This window comes from Aptenodytes patagonicus, chromosome Z (assembly GCF_965638725.1).
Source record: "Aptenodytes patagonicus chromosome Z, bAptPat1.pri.cur, whole genome shotgun sequence".
NCBI lineage: Eukaryota > Metazoa > Chordata > Aves > Sphenisciformes > Spheniscidae > Aptenodytes > Aptenodytes patagonicus.
This window is the reverse complement of record NC_134982.1, coordinates 10,671,177-10,694,810: the sequence shown is the minus strand read 5'-3', so window position 1 is coordinate 10,694,810 and position 23,634 is coordinate 10,671,177. Positions and strand designations below refer to the sequence as shown.

The 23,634-nt window shown below is 55.2% G+C and overlaps 2 protein-coding genes across 3 annotated transcripts; both read left to right on the top strand.

Moving 5' to 3' along the window:
* Positions 1-1,307: 1,307 nt before the first annotated feature.
* Positions 1,308-8,129, top strand: SPMIP6 (sperm microtubule inner protein 6). Its single transcript, XM_076363313.1, has 7 exons — positions 1,308-1,445; positions 5,432-5,576; positions 6,122-6,234; positions 6,339-6,414; positions 6,545-6,758; positions 6,902-6,991; positions 8,005-8,129. The coding sequence occupies exons 1-7, from the start codon at positions 1,308-1,310 to the stop codon at positions 8,108-8,110; spliced, it is 882 nt and encodes a 293-aa protein (XP_076219428.1). The 3' UTR covers positions 8,111-8,129.
* Positions 8,130-9,042: 913 nt separating this feature from the next.
* On the top strand, positions 9,043-22,907 carry LOC143172332 (myogenesis-regulating glycosidase-like). Of its 2 annotated transcripts, XM_076361633.1 has the most exons (3): positions 9,089-9,103; positions 11,272-11,987; positions 16,442-22,907. In XM_076361633.1, the coding sequence occupies exon 3, from the start codon at positions 16,577-16,579 to the stop codon at positions 18,611-18,613; it is 2,037 nt and encodes a 678-aa protein (XP_076217748.1). In that variant the 5' UTR covers positions 9,089-9,103; positions 11,272-11,987; positions 16,442-16,576; the 3' UTR covers positions 18,614-22,907. The 2 variants fall into 2 exon arrangements, with proteins under 2 accessions (XP_076217749.1, XP_076217748.1); XM_076361634.1 differs by lacking the exon at positions 11,272-11,987 and having other exon boundaries at positions 9,043-9,103.
* The last annotated feature ends 727 nt before the right edge of the window (positions 22,908-23,634 follow it).

The following is a 23,634-nucleotide window of genomic DNA, read 5'->3' as shown; positions in this document are numbered from 1 at the left end:
TCCACCTCTCTGCAGAGCGGTGATCCCCAGATCTATGCCCTGGAGTGCTCCAAGACCACAGAGCTGGGGGGTGCTGGGGTGGGCACACCCATGTCCATCCTTCCCTCCCAGCCTCCCACTGGCTCTCAGGAGGGGATGGGGCTGATGGAGAGCCTAAGCCTGCCTCAACAGAGACCAGCGGGGTGTGAAAATCAACAGCAGCTTGTTCTCTTCATTTAATCTCTAACGATTCATTAATCACGTTTGTAGGGAGGCATTCGGGTGCCCCAGGCTGACCAGCCCCACCGTCCCCTACAGCAAACCGAGCAGGGCTCGGCAGCCCTTAAGGGGGGTGGGTTGGCATCCACCCTGCCAAGATGGACATGAGTCTTCACCAGTCATCTCCAAAAATGTGGTAGCAGAGGGGTTGGGCTTCTGAGAGCCCTCATGGGGCCAGAGCTGGGAACAGAGCGGGTCTCTGAGGTGGCACAGTGTGACAAGCCAGGCCAGAGTGGGGTTTCTGCAGGGGCAGGGGTTTCTGCTCGACTCCCCAGCTTGGGTAAAAGCAAACCCAGGTCATGCCAATCCCTCCCTGGCGTAACCCAGCTGCCTCTGCACTGAGATGGATGAGGATCACTCACTCTGACTGCAGAGCCCATCACTCAGGACAGAAGAGCAGACAAGCCACACAGGATCACCTAAATCCAGCTTTTTAATTAAAAAGGGGAGACAGAGCAGGCGATAATTTCCCTGGCTACCCCAGCAGGCTGGGACAGCAATGCCCGGTGCTGTGCCCTGGGCATTGGCTGCACCGGTGCGGTGCTGTGTGCACGCAGCTGGGTTGCTGCAGGATTTCCAAGGAAATGTGGGAGAGAGAGGGGCTGGAAAATCCACAGTCACTGCTCCTGCATGTCACAAAATAAAATTATCTTGACTAGGACCAGCTGAAACTGTTTCCTACTATTGTTAAGGTAATTGCCTGCAGGAGGGGAGGAAGCCCAGAGCCAGGATGGAGCCAGGAGGGTGCAGCACCCATGGAGGGATGCTGGGAAGGATGCAGGCAGTAATTTCTCTGTCCTAACCCAGGACCTGCTATCGTTGGAAGCACAGCCACAGGACTGACAGTCATCAAATCCCCCTGTTCCTGCACTGTGATATCACTGATGATGTAAGCACCACCCGGGACTGGCAGAGCAGTGGCACCAGCCCCGTTCCCTTTCCTGTGTGGGCTGGGAGCCCCCAGCCCCACGCAGTGCCACTGATCTGGTGGGGCATCCCTGGGACCCTCCAGGACACCAAGCGCTCCTGTCCCTGCAGGCTGCTGCACCATGTTCCTCTTCTCCAAAAAACACAAGACCCCCATCAGCACTTACACCGACTCCTATCGCCCGCCATGCTCTGTCAAGAAGACCATCCAGGAGCAGGCTCCACAGCAGCTCTGGAAAGAAAATAAGTTTGTGACACAGGTAAATGCCGCGGGAGGAGGAAGCCTCAGGGTTTCTACCTCGACCCAGCTGTGGATGCCCAGTGCCAGGCAGAGGGGTGGCACGGGGACTCATGGGGTGCCTCGCTGCATGTGTGTAATGGGGGGGTCATGCTTCTTGGTAAGCAAAGTGTTTGACACTCCATGGCCTGTGCTTACTGGCTTCTTGTCCCCTGGTGCTGCACCCCCTGGTGGCTTTGGGCTCACGGGGCAGGCAGTCGCCAGCACAAGCTCTCACATGTCAGCCCTGTCCATCAGTAGGTTTCAGAGTCCGCAGGGGGCAGGATCCACTGAGGAAAGGGAAACTGAGGCAGTGGCAAGGCTCAGCCCAGGGCTGCTGCTTGGCATCATGGTGACGGGGGAGGGAAGATCATCAGAAAACCATCACAGAAACATGGTGGGGTGACTCGCATGACTGGAGTGCTGCAATGGAAGGCTATAGACTCTTCAGAAGGGACAGGCGAGGAAGGAGAGGCGGTGGGGTGGCTCTGTATGTTAGGGAGTGTTTTGATTGTATAGAGCTCAACGATTGTGATGATGGTACGGTTGAGTGTCTATGGGTAAGGATGAGGGGGAAGGCCAACGAGGCAGATATCCTGCTGGGAGTCTGTTATAGACCACCCAACCAGGATGAAGGGGCAGATGAAGCGTTCCATAAGCGGCTGGCAGAAGTCTCTCAATCGCTAGCCCTTGTTCTCGTGGGGGACTTCAACTTCCCGGGCATCTGCTGGAAATACAACACGGCAGAGAGGAAGCAGTCTAGGAGGTTCCTGGAGTGTGTGGAAGACACCTTCCTGACACAGCTGGTGAGGGAGCCTACCAGGGGAGGTGCCTTGCTCAACCTGCTTTTTACTAACAGAGAAGGACTGGTGGGAGATGTGGTGGTCGGAGGCCGTCTTGGGCTTAGCGACCATGAAATGATAGAATTCTCGCTTCTTGGTGAAGTAAGGAGGGGGGGCAGCAAAACCACAACCATGGACTTCCGGAGGGCGGACTTTGGCCTGTTCAGGACACTGGTTGAGAGAGTCCCTTGGGAGACAGTCCTGAAGGGCAAAGGGGTCCAGGAAGGCTGGACGATCTTCAGGAAGGAAGTCTTAAAGGCGCAGGAGCAGGCTGTCCCTGTACGCCGTAAGAAGAACGGGTGGGGAAGACGACCGGCCTGGCTGAACAGGGAGCTCTTGCTGGGACTCAGGGAAAAAAGGAGAGTTTACCGCTTGTGGAAGAAGGGGCAGGCGACTCAAGAAGAGCACAGGGATCTTGTTAGGTCGTGCAGAGAAGAAATGAGAAAGGCAAAAGCCCAGCTAGAACACAATCTGGCCGCTGTCGTTAAAGACAACAAAAAAAGTTTTTACAAATATATTAATGACAAGAAGAGAGCCAAGGAAAATCTCCATCCTTTATTGGATGCGGGGGGGAACATTGTCACTGAGGATGAGGAAAAGGCTGAGGTACTCAATGCCTTCTTTGCCTCAGTCTTTAACAGGCAGACCAGTTATCCTCAGGGTACTCGGCCCCCTGAGCTGGAGGACAGCGACGGCGAGCAGGATAAACCCCCCGTAATCCAAGAGGAAGCAGTCAACGACCTGCTACGCCACCTGGACGCTCACAAGTCTATGGGGCCGGATGGGATCCACCTGAGAGTGCTGAGGGAGCTGGCGGAGGTGCTCGCCAAGCCGCTCTCCATCATTTATCAGCAGTCCTGGTTAACGGGGGAGGTCCTGGACGACCGGAGGCTTGCCAATGTGACGCCCATCTACAAGAAGGGCCGGAAGGAGGATCCGGGGAACTACAGGCCTGTCACCCTGACCTCGGTGCCGGGGAAGATTATGGAGCGGTTCATCTTGAGGGCGCTCACAAGGCATGAGCGGGACAACCAGGGGATCAGGCCCAGCCAGCACGGGTTCATGAGAGGCAGGTCCTGCTTGACCAGCCTGATCTCCTTCTATGACCAGGTGACCCGCCTGGTGGATGAGGGAAAGGCTGTGGATGTGGTCTACCTGGACTTCAGTAAGGCCTTTGACACCGTCTCCCACAGCATTCTCCTAGAGAAGCTGGCGGCTCACGGCTTAGACAGGTGTACTCTGCGCTGGGTCAAAAACTGGCTGGACGGCCGGGCCCAGAGAGTTGTGGTGAATGGAGTTAAATCCAGTTGGCGGCCGGTCACGAGCGGTGTTCCCCAGGGCTCAGTTTTGGGGCCGGTCTTGTTCAATATCTTTATCGATGATCTGGATGAGGGGATCGAGTGCACCCTCAGTAAGTTTGCAGACGACACCAAGCTGGGCAGGAGCGTTGATCTGCTTGAGGGTAGGAAGGCTCTGCAGAGGGACCTGGACAGGCTGGATCGATGGGCCCAGACCAATTGTATGAGATTCAACAAGGCCAAGTGCCGGGTCCTGCACTTCGGCCACAACAACCCCATGCAGCGCTACAGGCTTGGGGAAGAGTGGCTGGAAAGCTGCCCGGCAGAAAAGGACCTGGGGGTGTTGGTCGACAGCCGGCTGAACATGAGCCGGCAGTGTGCCCAGGTGGCCAAGAAGGCCAATGGCATCCTGGCCTGTATCAGAAATAGTGTGGCCAGCAGGAGTAGGGAAGTGATGGTGCCCCTGTACTCGGCCCTGGTGAGGCCACACCTCGAATACTGTGTTCAGTTTTGGGCCCCTCACTACAAGAAGGACGTTGAGGTGCTGGAGCGTGTCCAGAGAAGGGCAACGAGGCTGGTGAGGGGTCTGGAGAACAAGTCTTCTGAGGAGCGGCTGAGGGAACTGGGGTTGTTTAGCCTGGAGAAAAGGAGGCTGAGGGGAGACCTCATCGCTCTCTACAACTCCCTGAAAGGAGGTTGTAGCGAGGTGGGTGTCGGTCTCTTCTCCCAAGTAACAAGCGATAGGACGAGAGGAAATGGCCTCAAGTTGCACCAGGGGAGGTTTAGATTGAACATGAGGAAAAATTTCTTTACTGAAAGAGAGGTTAAACATTGGAAGAGGCTTCCCCAGCTGGAAGTGGTTGAGTCCCCATCCCTGGAAGTATTTAAAAGATGAGTAGATGAGGCACTTAGGGACATGGTTTAGTGGACATGGTGGTGTTGGGTTGACGGTTGGACTCAATGATCTTAGAGGTCTTTTCCAACCTTAATGATGCTATGATTCTATGATTCTAAGAGCTGCTCCAACACGCAGCCCCCAGGCTCGATTCAGCTCCAAGTGGGGGGGGCCTCCCTACCAGCAGGACCCTGCAGAGGGCTGGGGGGAGATCTGAGCACCACAAAACCTCTCCCAGCCCTGATCCTGGAGGAGGAGGGGATCCCTGAGCTGTGGCCTCGCTGCAGGGGGTGTCTGTGGGACATTGCATGTGTACCGTGGACATGCAGCTTTCCACACACAGGCTAACAAGCGTGCAGGCTCTGATGCGAAGCACACCGCAAACTGGCTCATCTCTTGCAGCCTCGTTAGTGTGTGCATTATAACGAGGGAGCCAGCAGAGGGCATGGAGAGGGATGTCACCACTGTGCAGGGACAGAAATGGCTTATGCAACCAGGGCACCCATGTGCCCCGCAAGACCCCTGCCCTCTTGGACTTTGTCAGCTGTAGGAAATTGGCTTTGTCCCGTAACTCCTTTCCCAACCTCTGTTGGCCCCACAGCTGGCAGCCCTGGTGCACCCACCCCATCTCCCACTCTGCAAGGCACCCAGATGCCTACAGACACCCTGGGTGCAGGGGGAGAGGAGCCAGTGATGCCCAGCCACCCTCTCTCCCACGGTTTCGGGTGAGCGGGAAGCTCGGGGGGGGCATCACAGTGCTGCTATGATCCCCATGCCCACCCACTGCAAAGGGGGACTTGGTGCTTGGATTTCCAGCTGCGTCTCCAGTGTTAGACTCTGCCTGGTAATCAGCTTCACCGTGTGCCCTGACGGCTGCGAAGGCAGGCGCTGCCGCATGGCCCAGGTGTCTCTCCCCACTCCCTGCTGTCTGTAGGGATTAACGATGCCTCCAGTGCAAAATCCGTCGAGGCAAGGTCAGCCCGAGCAGCTGATTAAGGCAGCAATGCAGGAGTACTACAGGAGCACCATCGATCCCACTGCCTACTGGCCTGAGAAGTACTGGCTGGCCAGGTCCAAAGGTATTGCCGAGGTCCCAGCTGTTCCTCTGTGTCACATGGGCCACATCCCCATGGAGTTGGGGGGCTGAGGGTGCTGGCAACGGCTCTGTTCATCCCCCCTTTTGCATCCTGCATCCCCCCCCCAGTGTTGAAGGGACACTCCCTCGGCATTTGTGCTTGTGGCTTTGCCACAGCTGCCTCTACCCATCCCTGCATTGAGGCTGTCCCTGTCCCAGGGATGTCCGCATGTCCCCAGGGCTTGCTCCCCTGGTGGCCTCTAAATACCCCTGGTGGTAGGTGCTGCCTGGGGGACACCCTCCTGGCACCCAATAGCCCCCAGGGACCAAGGCTGTGTGGGCAGGGACAAGAGACCAACGAGCTGGAAGTGGTGGGTGTCACCTCCATCATAGATCCTTAACAAGGACCCTGGGAGCAGCACCTCTGACATGCCCTCTGGCCCCATGGCATTGCGTTTCAGGGAGAGGGGGAACAGTCGGGATGTTCTGGCTGTCCCCCCATGTCCCTGGCACCACAGGACACCCCAGCCTGTCGCTTTTGCGTTGCAGAGAAGTACAACCCAGTTTTTGTCAATGAGGACAAATACCTCACCTGGAGAATGGGTCCCTACAACAGCGCAGCCTGGAATAAGCACTCCTCTTACCTCCCCCTCCTGCCCAAGGTAAGGCCTGACCCCCCCAAACCAGAGCCACCCCGGGTGCCACCAGCACCTTGGGCTCTGCAGAGAAAGAGTGGCAATCCTACGGCTGCCATTGCTCCTTGCAGGAGATGAGGATGGAGACCTTCCTTCACAGCATGCCTATGCTGTACACACCGAAACCCACCTGCCTCAATCAATCTGGTAACTGCCCTCGCCCTGCCCCTGTGCTCCAGCTGTAGCTGTGCCTGTGCCTCTGCTGTGCCAGTAGCCATCCCAGTGACAGGCTGGCTGCTCCTCCTCGCCCTTACCCTTGCCATCCTTCTTCTTGCAGAGAGGGACATGGTCGCCAACATGCCATGCAGGCTGTCACAGCACTCGCCACTGTCCCTGCAACCCATGTACACCATGACAGGGAGGGGACCCTTCCAGGGCTACTACAGCCCCTGCTCTGAGTGCCGCTACTGCCTGCGAGGGATGGACCACTATGTTGATGGGGCCTCTGCCATCAGGAGACATCTCCATGCACTAGGAGAGAGGGCTGTAAGGTTGGGATGGCTTTGGTTGGGATAGGATGGGTTGCCTTGTGTTGCGTGGGGATGGATTGCCATGGGTTGGGATGGGTTGGGATGGACATGACTCCCCTTGTCCTCGAGGCCACTGCTCACCCTACCTCCTCTGACTCTTGCAGGAGTATCCCATGCTGCAGTTACAGCCTCAGAGCAATGTTCTGTACATCTACACGTCACCCCCAGCCATCCTCCCCCTACAGGAGCCCTAGGTGCAGGCAGGTTCAGTGGGGGGAGGACTCCAAGCTGGTTGCCCTGGAGGAAAAGCCTAGTATTTTTTCCTAATGCCTGCCAGCCAGCCACTAGCTCTCTTTTAATTAGGGTTTTACACAAAATTGCTCAGAGGGTTATTCTGGGGATGACGGTGCAGACTGCAGACCCCAAGGGGTAGCGGGTTCCATCACAGTGCCCATGCAGGCAGCGATGCAGCCGCTGCACTTCCATCTCGCAGGCTAAGTGGACATGACCAGGGAGGGCAGGACACCGTTGCCATGCTGGGCTGTGGAGCGTGTTGTTGCTACCCATGGAGAAGCAGTTGCCAAATTTACTCCCGGGACAGGTGTTTCTATGCTTGGTCTCATCCAACGGTCCTTGGGACTGTATGGCACCTGAAATCTTGCTGGCACCCCTGAGCCCAGCTGCATGTAGCTTAGCATCTCCCAGATTTTGGGGCCACATCAGTGTTTCTTGTGCTGCTCTTGTGTTTTCTGTTGTCATTGTTTGCTCTTATCCAAGAACCTGTTCCCTGGTCACGCTGTTCGTTATGCAGTAATCAGCCCTGTCCTTCACCCGCTGCAGGTCCAGCAGCACCTTTTAATCCCCACGTTTACCTTTAGGATGTCTCCATTGCTGAGGCAGATTTTTTCAGCCCTGGGGAGGCAGGGGAGAGGGGAGGGGAGGCTGTTCAACCAGCTTAGTCATCACTCTGCTACTGCATCAACCCCCTGCAGGCCAAAATTAGGTGCCAGGCTTTGCCGAAAACTTGTGATTGGCTTTAAATTCCTGAGCCCAGAAACTAAAACCAAACAACAACGAGAACAAACAGGGAGTGCTGAGTTCCCCATAGATGTTCCTATGCCCAAGCCTTGGCCCGAAGTGGACGGGGGCAGCTGCGTGTCCACTGCTCACCCCTAAGCAATGCTGGCAGCCAGAAGCAGGTTTTCTGCTCTTCTTCCTCACGGGAGTTTCATCCTCCCATGGCCAATAACTTTATCTGCTTTCCTAGGTGGGACACAAGCCACTTCAAGAAGATGGGAGGAGTCCAGAGAAGCAGCTATAACATCCACCCTGAGTTTATCTCAGAGGCTTACTCTGCCCCATGGCGCTGGTGAAGAGCAAAGATGGGCTTTCATTAAAACTGGCTTGAGAAACTGCTCCCCTCAGACCTTTTCCTACAGGCTGGGGAAGTCACCAGGGAGGGGGAAGAAACTTCAGTGACTTCTGGCTTCGTGGGCACTTTAACAGCCCTCAGGGACTGGTACCCTGTCACCACTTGCAAGCTGGAGACCAAGAAAGCACGCAAGGAAAAGCTCTCAGAGCATAGTAACACAGCCAGAAATAGAAGCAGTCGTTGATACCCATGTTTGTCAGCTTCATGCTGGGCTGCTTAGGATGTGCTTGCTTTTGCCAAGTTATCCAGGAAGAGCTGCCATCTATCTGGGATGCTGAGCACGGACACGGGCTAAATAAGGAGGGGGATTTGAAAGCAGCACATAATTAATGAAGGCATGAAATGCCCTCCTCTGACTATGATTTAGGAGCCCAGTGTCAGTGGGGAACACCACCCGGTGCCTTCCACCTGTGCTGCAGATCATAAACCCACGGGGCTGCGGTCCCCGCAGGAGGGATTCTCCAGCACAGAGCCACCTGGGGCCCCACTGCCACACCGTGCCCACACCAAGCAGCACCTCAGCGCTGCTTGGGGCAGGGAAAACCCCCATGAAACCCCCTCCCGGCCCAAAAGCATCCCGGCACAGCCCCACCAGTGCCAAACCCCAAGTGCTCCCAGCACAGACCCAGGGGTACCCCCACCCCCAAGTGCCCCCGGGCATCCCCAGCGACCCGGCACCCCCCGGAACGGTCCCGCCGCCACCCGCCGGGGCCGGTGCTGCCGCCACCGGGGGAGCGGCGGGGGCGGGCGGGGGCCGAACTACATCTCCCAGCGGGGAGCGCCGCGCCGGGGCGGGCCGGGGCTGGAGCCGGGGCGGGGCGGCGGGGAGCGCTCGACCCCGGAACCGCTGCGGTCCGCCGGCCGCGCTCAGCCCCGGCGCCCCCCGCCCCGTCGCCGGTGCCGCGCGGAGCCCAGCCATGGCCCGGCGCCGCCGGTAAGTCTGCCGGCTCCCGCGGCTGCCCGCCGGGGCAGTTTTGCGGTGTGCATCCCCAGCATGGGGGGGGATGACCGGCTGCGGGGTGCGGGGCTGGAGGCAGGCAAGGGGGTTGCCCCGTCCCGCAGACCCGAGGCTGCAACCGGCAGCACGGGCAGGCTCGGAAAGGCCCGCGGCGAGCGGGGTGTCAGAGCAAACCTGCGCCCTGACCTTGGGGTGCAAGCCTTTCGCACTCTGCCGTGTAGGGGCCGCGCAAGTTTTTCTTGTGATGGGTAGGAGCCTTGCTGCCCGGAGAAGATTAACACAGCCCGGAGACACGTCCCTGGCTCCACTTGCAAGGTGCAGCTTCAACTTTTGCCGCTAGACAGATGTTTGGCAGTGAAAACTTAAGCAGATGGGTTTACGCAGCGCATTGTGCAATGTACTGGCTTGGGTTTGGAGTGGTTTCTGGGACAGCCCCTCCATCAGCAAGTGCCGGCAGTGGCGACAAGCAGCCAAAGCTATTTTAGAAAGCACAAATCCTTCTTTCTCTTTTCCCTCTCCCTCTTGGGATACTCGTGGTGCCCAAAGGGCAAGTGCCCAGCACAGCAGACACCCACAGCCCAGTGGGGGATGAGGGTCGGGGGGTTGCGTCTGCATGGCTGGATCTGCACATGGAAGAGCTGCCAGGGAGCACTTTAAGGGACTGATGATTGCATTTGGCCCAAGGTTGTCCAGCATCGTTGGCTGTTGGATACAGATGGAAATTCGGGGTCCTGAGTTGCCAGCCCAGCTCCATGAGCCATCCGCCACTCTCTGGAGCTGCCAGCACCTGGAGTTTCATGGTGACTCAATGTCTGGAAAATCGCAGGGGCCGTGCCAAAGGGATGTACTTAGGTTTCCATTTCTTCCCCATATCGTGTTGTAGCGCCTGGGTGTTGGGGTGGGCTCGGGTTTCAGCCTACCTCCGCATCCGAAATGCTGAGCGCTCCCAAAGCGCTGAATCAGCTCTTTTAAGAAAGGATCTCTGGGGGCAAAACAGGGCACTGGGTCCCACTGTGGGGCTGTTTGTCTTGGAGGATGGCGATGAGCAGGAGTGAGATTAATGCCCGCAGGAGCACTGGGGAGAGAGGCTGTTGGAGTGATAGGGTGGTAGATGAAGCACATCTTATACCAGCAGGAATTGGGCTGGGGGACCAAAAGACAGCTAAAATCTTTTTGGCTGTGTATCTTATACGGCACACGTGGCAAATAAAATAAGCTAATAGCAGACTGATGCCTCACACTGGGGTTTCATACACCTGCCCACTGGATCAGCCCCGCTGGGCCACGTCCCTGCCTGGTGCTGGCTCCTTCGGTGGGAGTGATGAAATTATTGCAGTTATTGCTCTCATTTCTTTTTTTGGGGCAGAGATTTATATGATCTCATTGTGCTGGCACGTGGAACTCCTTGTATTTGGTGTTTTGCTTTCACCGCTGTTGGGCACGAGCTGGGTGGTTTTAGGGGATGCCTCTCCAAGAGCTGCTGGCCCCGCAGGTGCTGAGGAACTGGCTGCTGGGCTCTGGGTTACCCCATGGACCACTGCTTCGGGGCCAGGCTGCCTCCTGCTCCCCCAGGGGCTGTAGGATATCTCCAAGGTGGACACAGAGATGTCCACGAAGGGAGAGCACCAGAACTTTCTCTCCCACATGTCCAATGCACTTTGATATGAGTGGACCAGGAGAGTTCACTTTGTTTTAAAGTCTCCACAAATCTTTGCAGCTCAGACAAATTCAGGCACCGTGATGTGCCTCCAGGCAGAAGAAAGCGAGAGCCCTCAGTCATGTTTAGTCATGAGCCAGCAGCACCGCAAGTGATGTGCAGGGTTAAAGTGAAAACCCAGCTTATTAAAACTTCATCTTGCTAATTAGCACAGGGTGAAGAACAAAGAAAGACGATGTTGTAAAGGGGGAATTGTCAGGGGTGTTAAATATTAAGTCATCTGCTGCCAGAATTCCCAGTGTCTTTTTTGTATTCATGGTCAGACACTGGATGAGGTGTCTAAATGGGTTTGGAGCATCACTTGACACTGGCAGCTTTAAGGGACACAACTGGGCTGTAAAGTGACGACTCCTACAATATAGGTGAAAGTATTTAAGGCTGGGCAGAACTAATGCCCCAGCTTCAAATCTCCTGTTTGCTCTTGCAGGAGCGACGTGCTAGCAGTGTGTCTGCACTTTGCAGATGAGCTCTGTATTCACGTGGCCCCCTCGGATTTGGGGTTTATCCTCTGGGTACCCGGTGCTGTTTAATCCTGGCTTACAAACCAGCCAGCAGCAGCGGGGCTGCTTGTTTCTTTTCGCTCAAGGCAGCCTCATTACTCTGCTGAATCATGACTCTGCTTAAAATCACAAGACTTGGGGAAGAAAAAAACCCAAAACCCTCAGTTGGTTTTCATTTTGCTTCCTGATTTTGGAGAGCCTGTGAATGTAGGAGGGGACGAGCCTTCACTGGCCCTTCCTGCTCACCTAGCAGGGAGGTGAGATGCCAGCCCAAATCCCACGACTCTGGGAGCTGGAGCTCAGTGAAGCTCACACCCTTTGCACAGCCTTGATGCCTGCAGCAGCCGCCTCTTGGCCAGGCGCCGCCACCTCAGCATGCCCTGGCCAGAGGGTTGGCTGCTCACGCATCCATCACGGTGCCTGAGAAGACACACCAGTGACGCGCTGGGTCCCCTCCTCCTGCCCATGGACACATGCTGCTCGGGGTGCAGCCAGCTCGTAGCCCCGAAACACCCTCGCACGATGGAGAGGACAAAACTGCCAGGGACATGGAGACATAGCAGCACTTATATTTTATGTGCTTAAAAAGCCATCTGTGGTGGAGCCAGGCGGCAGGCAGGGATTCCCGGGAGGCGATGGACGGGTAAGTACCAGCCCCGTGCCCCCCGGCGGGATGAGCTTGCCTCCTGGCTGGGGCTGTCCGTATCCGACAGCTGGGTGCTACAGGGAATTTGCTGCCATGTCTTGCCACAGAGGCAGCAGCCCCAACAGCAAGCGGCTGTCGCTTTGCGGGCGGTGCAGAGACTGCCCCAACCGCAGCCTTTCCCCAAGCCCCTCGGGTCGGGCAGCGTGTCTGTCCCTGCTGCGACCACAGCAGGGACGGTGATGGCAGGGGTCCCCCGGGAAGGATTGTGCCATGTCGCCCCCGGCTGTCCTTGTCCCACTAAGGCAGAGCCACTGCCCTGGCTTGGGGGCCGGGGGTCTGTGCCACCCACATTCACCCCGGAGTGCCTCGGGGATAAACCCAGGTCCCTGGGATGATTCGGTGCAGTATCTGGGGGGATCCTTGCGGGTGGCTGTGCAGGGCTAGGGAAGGAATCGGTGCCTCTGATCTGTGGGGGGGCTGGTGTGTGCAGGCAGCAGCCCTGTGCCCTGTGCCAACGCTGCCGCTGGGTGCCCCTGCCTGTCCCACCCACTCCCACCAGCAGCAAGCAGCTGGAATGGTGATTTCACCCTTAATGACTCCAAAAAGCCCTCCAGAGAACTCCAGTGCTGCTGCAGACCTCTCTAGGGCAAATTAAACCCCCGGGAGAGGTTTGCTTGTCCTCCATCTCAGGTTTGCAAAGTCCCTTTGGCAAGGCTTGTCCCCCGTGGGGGGTTGCGGAGTGGAGCCAGGACCATGCGTGTGGAGGCTTTTTTCCCCCCCACAGCTGTTTTACAGAGAAGAAATTTCCCCCTTAATTTGCCATCCTAATTCCCTGTTCTTTTATGGGGTTAGAAGTGCCTCCCAGTGAAATCTGTGGTGTTTCCTTAGCTCGATTCCTGCCAAGATGATTGGGGAGGAGGCAGCAGCACCTTGCACTGGAGGGGAGGGTTTCCCGGCATCCCGGTGTGGGAAATGGGTATGTGTGCCCAGCACATGCTTGGCCCCTAGCACGGTTCAGACTGGACCCCACCAGGGCAATAGAGACCAGCTAAATGCTATTGACCCTCTTTAAACGAATGCCCTAATTGCAAAGTTGCTGGGGTTAGTGGTGCTGTGGGTCTCGCAGCCCGTGGTTAGTGGCAGTGTTGGTAAAAATAGAAGCGGTCAAAAAATGGATTTTTATTTTTACTCCATAAAGTGTGTCCTGCTCAGATGTTTTGCTTTCATCTCGAGTTGAAGCAAGATGACTCGCTGCTTCCACAGAACGGGAAGAAAAAGCTTTGTTTTGGGTCAGCTGGGTAGCTCCAGCACAGCAAGCTGCAAACATGCTGTTTGGCTTTGACACCCTCCCTTCCCGTTTTCTTTTTTTTTTTTTTTTGTTTGAGGAGTTTAAAGGTCACCACAATGTCATCTTGGAGCAAAATAACAAGTTTGCATTCCAAAAAAAATGTCGAAACAGGCTTTGCATGAGCAGGCACCTCTGCAGGCTGTGGCTTGTGAGTGCGAGGTGGCAGGCGTTGTCTCCGGGGAGCTTGGGAGGCTCACCTCTCATCTGGGATGGAGCCAAGTCACCGGCTGGAGAGCATGCATTTTGTTAACGAGGCAAAAAAAGAGAGGGGCTGGACAGGCAGAGAGCGAGATCCTGTTTTCAGAGACCTGCATGACCTATTGTTGCACTGGGCGATGCCTGCAAACACCCTTCTCAGCATCTTTGTTGGAGTGGTAGCCGAGCAGGTGATGTTCGTCAGCCCAGGGCAGCCACAGGGGTTTGATCCTGGCCCAGCCAGAGTGATCAGAGCAGGATTAAATCTGCCAGCGTGGACACCCGGCTTGCACATCCCTCCGAGGCAGATTGGTGTCCAAGGGCCACAAAGGCTGCAAAACCTTTCTTAAAAAACACATTATTTCTCTACTAGCAGCAGCAGTGATGGCTCCTTTGTGTACGTCATGAGCTCCAGCCCATGGGGGGAAAAGAAAGAAACAGCCTAAAAATAGAGCGGCTTCGAAGTAGTTCATAAATAATAAACTAGCCTCCTGAAAGGGAGATGAAAATCCAGAAACTCCCTAAAGCCCTGGGAGCTGCTGTCAAATTTACATGGAATGAGGAGGTGGCTGTCCCTGCAGTGCCAGTATCAGCTATTTCTTGGACTTAAAACCCTAAATGAGAGCTGGGAAAGAAAACACCATTTATTTCCTCTTTTTTTTCAGAAAACAGGAAAACTTTTAAAAATTCTTTTCCAAAATAATTTGTGAGCCCTGCTCAGTGGGCAGCTGCATTTTATTTTCTCCCCCCTTGAGCTTTGCAGTCCCCAGATAAGGCACGCATGAGACACAGGCGTGCCTCTGGTAGTGATAGGTATTTGCATCTCCCTCGCTGGCATCCCAAAAATTCCCAGTGCCGAGAGGGAGGGAGCTTGTTTGGGCTCAGCATACTCATCTGTATTTCCAGAAGCATCCTGCCACTTGTGGCATTGCTCAGCTGTGCTGCTTTTGGCCAAGACCCTTCTGCAAACCTCCCCCCTCCCCTCATCCCCAGTACAATCCTGCGCTGCTTCTGGTTCACCCTAAAGCCAAGGAGGGGTTGATAGAGGGGATGAATGTTTATCCCAAGCACAGCAACATCCCACCACTGTCTCCTCTCTGCCTTTATTGCCCCATTTTTGCTGGGCTCAGCCAGCCTCACATCACATGTGCTGGTGGCTGAGGGTCCCCTTCCTGGGGTGCAGGATCTGGCCCTGGGCGACAGAGTCGGGGTGGTCGGAGCCGCCCTCATCCCATGCCAGAGCTCCCCACCAGTGAGCAAGGGCTCCATGGGACTTGGCCACGGGACAAGTCATTTAGCTAAACCTATCGCCCGTTCAGGCTAATTGCTTTCTAATGCCGCCATAATCCCATTTAAAGCAACTGACAGCCTAGAAAGTTATCGGCTCCCAGCAGAAGGTTAAAATGACCTGGCCGGCAATGAAAAAGTTCCCCGAGCTGCAAGGTCTGGCCCAATACGCGCTGCAAGACGAATATAAAATGCTGTGTGTTTTGTTGAGCCTGTGCCCAGGTGCCACTCTGGGTTTACACCTAGGCATCCCCGTAGTGGAGCAGTGGGGTTTAGGTGATGCTCAGGACCCCTTTCTGCTTTGCCCATCCTTTTTTGGGGAGAAAGTTGTCTGAGGTGCAGAGGAAAATGTGCTCCAGCTTGTCACGCCTGCGGCAGGGAGAGGGTTTGGTATTTCACTTTGGATCTTCTTCTTCCTTTTTTTTTTTTTTAAAAGAAACCAACCCCTTTAGAGGGAGTTGCTTCATTGCAAAAAGTATGGGTTTTTTTCTCCAGTTTGCCCAGAGCCAGCAGGCTTACAGCCCTGGGGCTTGGGGAGGAGGCGGCGTGCCCGCGTTTGCTGGTGCTAGGCAGGTACTGATCAGCTGGTCTGCAGCTCTGCAGCTCCTCTCCCCCTGCTCCTCCTGCAGCCAGGTTTGTTTCTCGCTCTCCTGTGTCCTTACTTTACTTTTCCCCTCTGGATCCCCAGCGCTGTGCTTGGCCGAGCCCAGCCAGCCCGCAGCCAAGGAAAAGCCATTAGGCTCTTGGCGCAGCCCACTTCCCTGGGGCCACACAGGGGGGAGCAGGCTGGAGCTGAAACACAGCCCGGGGCCGTGCTGGATGGCGGAAAAACCCATTGGAGGTCCTGCACTGCTCGCTCCCAACAAAATTAGCCTTTCTCCCACCCGGAGCCGTCGCAGGGGTCTGCATGCATGGCAGGAGCAAGCCACTTTCCTCCCGCCTGGGGCTGCTGGCATGGTACCTCCTGCAGCCATGCTTTGCTGCACAGCGCACCCCCTACGTGCTCCCCAAAAGCAGCCATGAGCCACCGGTACCTCAGCCCCATTTGGCCATCTGGGGGCTGTGGAGAAGCTGGGATTTACCCACCTTCACTGCAAAGCATCCCCAGGCTGGAGTAGCTGGGACACAGAGGGGATGGGGAGGGGACAATGCTATAGATGAGCTGAGTTAAATCTGCCAGGGAGGTGGTTTGATTAAAATCAGGAGCAGCTGCCTGGAATTCATTACATAGTGTCTTTTATGGCTTTTAATTAGCCCTGTCCCTTAAAGATACTGTCAGTGGGCTGATCCAGCTCCTGCTCAGCCTCCTCCTACCCCCTCCCAGTCTCTGCTCCTGCCTTGCTGAAAGTCTTCCCCCCAAAAAAAATTAATTATGGCAGCGATTTGACCCTTATTGCCCCAGGGTTGTTCTCCACGTGCGGCTCAAGCTGTTCTCTGCACATGTTGTCTGCTCGGGGTAACTGGAGATGGTGTCTGGTACTCGGTGTACAGCACCTGGCACGTCTCAGCCCAGCAGCGGCAGGGTGGGGGGAGCTGCTGAAATAGAATTGGCAAAGGGATGACAAGTGGTCCCTTGATTCAGAGATTCTTCTGAGACTATTTATATCCTCTTCTTTTTCAGAGACAGGTGCTCTGGGACTTGACGGAGGTGGGAACTCTCCTAACAGTCCGTTGTCTTCTGCTGAGAGCCCCAGACTTCCTGCAGAGACCTTCCTTCCCACTCCTCTGCAAAAAGTGCTAGTGAAAACAGAGCACCATGTACACCTTTCTGCCTGAGAACTTCACACCAGTGAAGCAGAAGCCCTCCAAGGAGCTGAGGCCCATGCTCGGGACCATCTTGCTGGGCCTCATCCTGTTCATTGCCGCAGTGGTGGCCTGGTGCTACTACACGGTGTCCCTGCGGAAGGCGGAGCGGCTCAAGACGGAGCTGATGGACCTGCGGGCGGACGGCTTCATCATCAGGAACCAGCACGGGGAGGTGGTCTTCCGGCTGGCCTTCCGCTCGGGCAGCCTTGACCTGGAGTCGTGCTCCAAGGAGGGCGAGATTCTGAGCTGCACGCGGTCGGGCGGGGGACCGCTCAACTTCTTCATCCAGACGGTGAAGCCCAAGGACACGGTGATGTGCTACCGCGTGCGCTGGGAGGAGCTGGCAGCCGGCCCGGCGGTGGAGCACACCATGTTCTGGGAGGACGCCCACTGGTACGGGGGCTCGGAGATGAGCACCCAGCACTGGCCCATCCGCCTGGCCGGCTACCAGGAGCCCGTGCCCTACGTGACAAGTGACGTCTACTCCTTCCGCGACAGCTTTGGCGGCATCCTCGAGCGCTACTGGCTCTCCTCCAAGGCGGCAGCCATCAAGATCAACGACTCCGTGCCCTTCCACCTGGGCTTCAATGCCACTGAGCGCGCCCTCTTCTTCCAGGCCCGCTACAAGGACTCGCCCTACAAGCCCCCACCGGGGCAGCAGCCCTTCCCTGAGCTCAGCTACCGGGTGTGCGTGGGCTCCGACGTCACCTCCATCCACAAGTACATGGTGCGCAGGTATTTCAACAAGCCCTCCAAGATCCCCGCCGAGAACGCCTTCCGATACCCCATCTGGTCCACCTGGGCACTCTACAAGAACAATATCGACCAGGATAAACTCTTGCGATTCGCCGAAAAGATCAAGAAGTACCGTTTTAACTGCAGCCACATTGAAATTGATGACATGTACACGCAAGCCTATGGGGACTTTGACTTTGACCCCGTCAAGTTCCCCAACGTAACGGAGATGTTTGCAAAACTGAGGGAAGATGGGTTTAAGGTCACCCTGTGGACTCACCCTTTCATAAACTACAATTCCTCCAACTTTGGGGTGGGGATCGAGCGTCAACTGTTCATCAAGGAACCATCTGGGCGGTTGCCAGCCATGGTGGAGTGGTGGAACGGCATTGGGGCCATCCTGGACTTCACCAACCCAGCAGCCCGGGACTGGTTCCAGAGCCACCTGCGCCAGCTCCGGCACAAGTACGGCATCTCGTCCTTCAAGTTTGATGCGGGTGAGACCAGCTACCTGCCCAAGCAGTTTAGCACCTTCCGCCCGCTCTCAGACCCCAGCATCTGGTCACGGCGCTACACAGAGATGGCCATCCCCTTCTACGAGCTGGCCGAGGTGCGGGTGGGCTACCAGTCGCAGAACATCTCCTGCTTCTTCCGCATCATTGACCGTGACTCCGTCTGGGGCTACGAGCTCGGCCTCAAGTCCCTCATCCCCACGGTGCTCACCATCAGCATGCTGGGGTACCCTTTCATATCTGCTGACATGATCGGGGGGAATTTTTTCCCCAACAAGACAGACGGGGCAGTGGAGATCCCAGACCGGGAGCTGTATGTGCGGTGGCTGGAGCTGTCAGCCTTCATGCCCTCCATGCAGTTCTCCATCCCGCCCTGGCTCTACGACAAGGAGGTGGTGGAGATCGCGCAGAAGTTCACGGAGCTCCACGAGTCGCTGGTGGCCCCGCTGCTGCTGGAGCTGGCTGGGGAGGTCACCGACACGGGTGACCCCATCATCCGTCCCATCTGGTGGATCTCGCCCCGCGACGAGGCCACTCACAGGATCGACTCCCAGTTCCTCATTGGTGACACCCTCATGGTGGCACCCGTCCTGGAGATGGGCAAGCAGGAGCGCGACGTCTACCTGCCAGCGGGCAAGTGGCGCAGCTACAAGGGGGAGTTGTTTGAGAAGACCCCGGTGCTGCTCACGGACTATCCTGTCGACCTGGACGAAGTCGCCTATTTCCTCTGGGTTTCCTAACAGGCTCCTCCATCAGCTTTGGGATAACCATGCCTTACCTAGGACTTTGTAACAAATAATAATTCTAATTGCACATTTCGTTTGAGACTCTGGTTGAGGAAGGGAATTAAATAGACTTCACTGTCCTTGGGGTAGTTTTTTTTTATTTGAAGGGGGGATGATCTTTTTTTTTTAATTTGGGGCAGGTGGGAGACTCCAATTGGGTTACGGTATGCAGAATTTTCTCTGTATAGGTCAGGAAGAAGTTGTCAGTCTGTCTGCAGACACATAGTAAACCCAATACCTTTTCATTTCCCAAGGATTTCAAGAGGTGGAGGTTTGTTAGTGCCAGTGGGAGTGTTTCTGGTCTTGTGGGAGCACCCGGCACTGGGCATGGGGGTGTGTGACGTGGGAGGGTTGCTACAGCACAGCCTGCCTTAAGTTTTGTAATATGGCAAATATATTTAAAAAGACTTTTTTAAGAGCAGAAAACAAACTAGAGATACATATATACACATATGTTTTTTTCCCCCTTTGCTCTAGTGTGGCACTGGACTAACAGTTGCCCCATGCTCCTGCTTTCCCGAGTACCAGGCAGGCCAGGTTACTCGAGTGATGTCCAGGTATTTTAACTGTATGGGCTGCGTATCGCTTGCTGGGGCAGCTGCATCCCACCTCCTCGCCCATTTAACACCCACTGCAAGGCACTTGCCTGTGTGTTCTGCCTTGGGTGCCAACATTGCCTTTCCTAGAGCAGCACCGTCCACACCAGCATGCCCTTTAGTCTTTTTAAAGCATTTATGGCCCCACTTCGTTACATGATTATCCTGCTGATATCATCCCTTTTGGTTTTTAAGGACAGATGAGCTTTCAGGTTTGTTGCTGGCAGAAGGACTGCCTGGAGCAAAGCCGTTCTCAAAAAGTACATGCTGCACTTCCCCAGGAACAGCCGTTTCCCGCGAGCAGCACATGCCTTGGATTGACGGTGAAGTTTGCTGCTAGCCGGCTTGCCGGTGGGTGGAGAACACCGGCTTTTGCACTGATGGGTCTGTGCCAGCGGGTGTTCTCACTGCTCACTGCACCCGCAGAAGTGTTCTCATCTACCATGAAATTAAACTAATACCCATCTCTGTCTCAGGTTGCAGTTAGAGGTGATGATTTTGTTGAGGGTTTTTCTGAAGCGGCCCTCCTCTTTCCCCCGGAGAATTAGGGGTCTTCCTCAGGCAGTGTTTGTGGTGCTGGAGGTGGGGTTGCTGTCAGAGGCTTCTGGAGGGGACACTTGGGGTGACCCTGGCTGCACCCCAAGTCTGCGGCAGCCAGGGTGGAGCTGCAGAGATGCCTCTTTCCCAGCTTTCCCATGTGGTTTTGTATGGGAAGATGCATTTACAGAGAGCCGTGGGCAATCTCCGCTCCAAGACAGAGCAAACAGGATTGAAGTCTGACAGCCTTCCTCCCCAGGGCAGGACATTCCTGGCTGTGCCCTGGTTGGGAGCATGTTTCAGACCCTGAATTTTTAATGAGCCTCTGCAGAATTGAACTGTGTTGGCTGGGAAGGCTTGGGGCACCTTGCCCAGGCTACAGCCAGCCAAGGAGAGCTCAGCATCTGCAGGGTTTCTCATGGGATTGTGTCTGGGCTGGGCGTGGGTCTGGCACGAGTCTGCCAACCAGGGAGATGGTGCTGTGTTTTGGGTAGGGTTGGGTACCAGTGAGGATCTTTCTCAAAGCCCATCTCCTGCCACTGGGCTTTGCAGGAGGCAGAAAAGGAGGTGCACTAAACCTGGGGTTTGTGGTGAGGTGCAGGAATAGAAATTTAGGTGTTTGGGGCAAAATCTGAAGTGCTTTTGTAGTTAGGAAGGAAGTGAGTAAGTCCAGTTTGATGGATTCTTTGGAGCATCCCTTGAGGTCTGAATCTACCCTGCATAATTTGGTGTTTCAGCCTCAAAACAAGATGCAGGGGAACCCTATAGGTCCCTGCCCAGCTGGAGCACAAGCGTGTCCCAAAGCCTGTTTCTTGTGTCTTTTAACTGTGAAGGACTCAGGTTTGTTCCCTGCTGCCAGTGCAAATAGTGGTTATGTTACAAGTTACAGACATCCTCTGGCAAGGAGTTGATCCTGGAGCCCCAGCGTCAGTCATCAGGGCACTGGCAGGATTTGGCCCTTGGACTGGATGGTGGAGGTGAAGGTGAGGACCTCCTGGAGATGAGTCTGACCACAGCTTGCAAGGAGGACAGGATGCAGAGAGGGCTTCTCCAGCCCCAGAAATGCATAAAGACCATGCTTTGTGGGGCTCCAGCTCTTCCCTTTCAACCTCTGCTTGTGAAATACTTGTCCGCCCCTGGCATGGGAGTCATTGGGTGGAGGAGATGTTGCCGCACAGCTCAGCTGCCAGTGAAGAAGTGGGATCCTTGGCACAGGACTTCATGGGAAGGATCCCATCATGACCAGGAGATGTTGCGTGTCTTCTCCTCCCGTCTCCACTGTGCCACTCGCCACATCCCTCACTAGTAAGGGATGAAGCTATGTGAAGAGAAACATAACATTCCTGTTGGTATCCCTTTATTATTAAAATGATGGGAGCAGCCGGATGAGTGCCTTCAATCTCCTCGCAGTGGTTTCAGGTGCTGTCAGGAAGGTCATGGAGCAAATTCTCCATTAGACACACCGTCTTCCTTCCCCTCCCCTCAAAGGAAAGGATTTTTATTATCAAAGTTTTAATTTTCTTTTTATTTAACTATATGAATAAATGGGTAAGATTATAGAGTACTCTTACTTTTCTAAATACTGTAGTTAGGGCATAAGTGGCCGTGGCTATTCAGTGCTCCAGCTAAGAGAAAGGTAAAGCTGTTGGGAGGACATAAGGGATGATGCTGAAGAATGGGTCTGTATGGGTAGCTCTCTGCGGGTCCATGGCACCCAGCCTTCCCCACATGTTGGGGACAGGCTCAGCAGTGCTGCCTCAAGCTATCTCACAGGCTTCTAGGTGCCCTTTCCATCCAACTTTTTACCAAAAATACTATTTCTACCACTATGCTGTAGCACTGCAGGACTCGAGGACCTCTAGGACCTCGCAGACCACAAGCACTCTGTGCGCAGACACCTTGGGAACTGCTACTAGGGAGATTTCTCTGGTTCACACCATGGATCACTGGCAAAAGCAGGGTTTAGTTTAACTCAGCTGAAGAAAAGCCCTGAAACAGGTTTGGGAGTTGGATTCAGCCTTTTCCACCCCAGCCCACATCAGACTGTGGCTGAGCAGCAGGTCAGTGTGATGCCCATGTGATTGCATTTTGAAGCTTGCACTGTCCTATATCGGGTTTTCTGGATGCTTGTGTTTGCACATGCCGTCCTACGTTGGACTGTAATGCTGGTGGGTTTGTTTTTAACCACTTTTCTAATTCCTAGTTGTTATGAAGACAGAACTGTAACATGAATCACCTTGATTGATATAAAATTTTGGAAAGCAAAAGGAAGTTTAACTATGTCCATCTGTACCAAGTATGTGGGGCTGGTGGTTCAGGCAGATTCGGGGCTTTTTTCACCCTAGACTTCACTGAAATCACAGTTGAGATTGTTGGTTTATTTAAAACTTGCAGGCTGCAGCTTTGATGTATGTTTTAAAGGGAGGAGCTGGCAGCCACCCCACTTTTGTGTTTGCAGTGGTGGCAGGAGACGGGGATATGGAGATGATCCACTGGATCACGGATCGCCCTCCCTTGGGTCCTGACAGCAAAGGGGATAGCTGTGCCTTAGGGCTGGCCTGGAGAAGATGGTGTCCAGGCAAACCCTGATGCTGCATCCACCCCCAGGGGTGGGGACCAGACCTTCACACCCCTATTTCTGCTGACATTCACCCAAAAAAGGGCCCATTGACATCAACTTGGGGGGGGTTTGCTGGTCCATGCTGCTCTCAGAGGACACATACTTCGGGACTGTTTGCAGGCTCTGAGGAAGAGGAGCCTGCTCTTGGCTTCCTTTGGGCACTCCAGAAGGTCTGTTGGGGCCCTGGCTGTCCCCACTGTCCCCCGGGTCCCCCTTTCCAGATGGTGCTGGTGGCCGGGATGGGGACGGAGTAGATGTTCGTGGCTATGGGAGTGCCAGAAATGGAGTGTGTGAAACTCGTTTAGGAGCCTGCCTTGCCCCACACCACCCCCTTTGCCCCACACAATGTTTTTTCTGCCCTTTCCATTGTTACTGTACAAACCACAGCCTGCCTTGTGCCACCCGGGCATCACTAGCACTGGCCAATGTGCAGCTTGGATTGAGGACTGAGAGGGACTTTGATTTGCTCCTTTTGCAATAAAAGACATTTTCCCAATGCTTTTCCTTTGCCTTGTCCCTTGGATGCAAGCAGCATCCATACACTCGGCTGATGCTCACATCAGGGGGGATGAAGCTGGCGCTGGCTGGAGGCCTGCGGGCAGGTTGGTAGCTTGGAGCACTTACAGCCTTGCAACAAATCCTCAATAATGCAGGAGTTCTCCCTGGAATCAGTGGGTTTGGGTTTAGGTTTGGTTTGCATCCTCCCAAAAGCTGGCACTGTGCGCAGGGAAGATGTGTGAGGCTCACTGGGGACATGGGGACAGCAAGTGGGGTCTGCTCTGTGCTGGGTCCCAGCTAAGTGGTGGTGCTTGAAAACACGTCCATGGCTGTGTACAGCACAGGGAGGAGTTTTAATGGCAAAGTCCAAACCCCAGTGGGACCACAGCAAAAGCCCAATTCATTTCAAACTGGATTTCAAGGAGGTGCCTATGGGTGACAGCAGAGCAGTGGCTGCTGACCCATGAGATTCTGGCTGGGAGCATGTCCATCCCTGCCCAAAATCACAGCTTTTATTAAAAATAAGAAAAAACCCAACAGGCAGGCAGGCAGAGCCCAAGGCTGGGGAGGACTGCGGTGAAAGGACAAGCTGACAGCAGCAGAGTCCCTTCGGGCACGTGGCCAGGCTGGCAGCCTCAGGAAAAAAACAACCTCCTCAATTGCAGCTCGTCCAGAGCCGGGCGGGAGCTGCCAGCCTGCAGATCCCTCGCACTGGGAGAGCCATA

Coding starts and splice junctions, on each gene's coding strand:
- SPMIP6 (XM_076363313.1), top strand. CDS start 1,308: ATGTTCCTCTTCTCCAAAAAACACAAGACCCCCATCAGCACTTACACC. Junction 1,446..5,431: donor AAAATAAGTTTGTGACACAG/GTAAATGCCGCG, acceptor TGCTGTCTGTAG/GGATTAACGATGCCTCCAGT. Junction 6,415..6,544: donor CACCTGCCTCAATCAATCTG/GTAACTGCCCTC, acceptor TTCTTCTTGCAG/AGAGGGACATGGTCGCCAAC.
- LOC143172332 (XM_076361634.1), top strand. CDS start 16,577: ATGTACACCTTTCTGCCTGAGAACTTCACACCAGTGAAGCAGAAGCCC.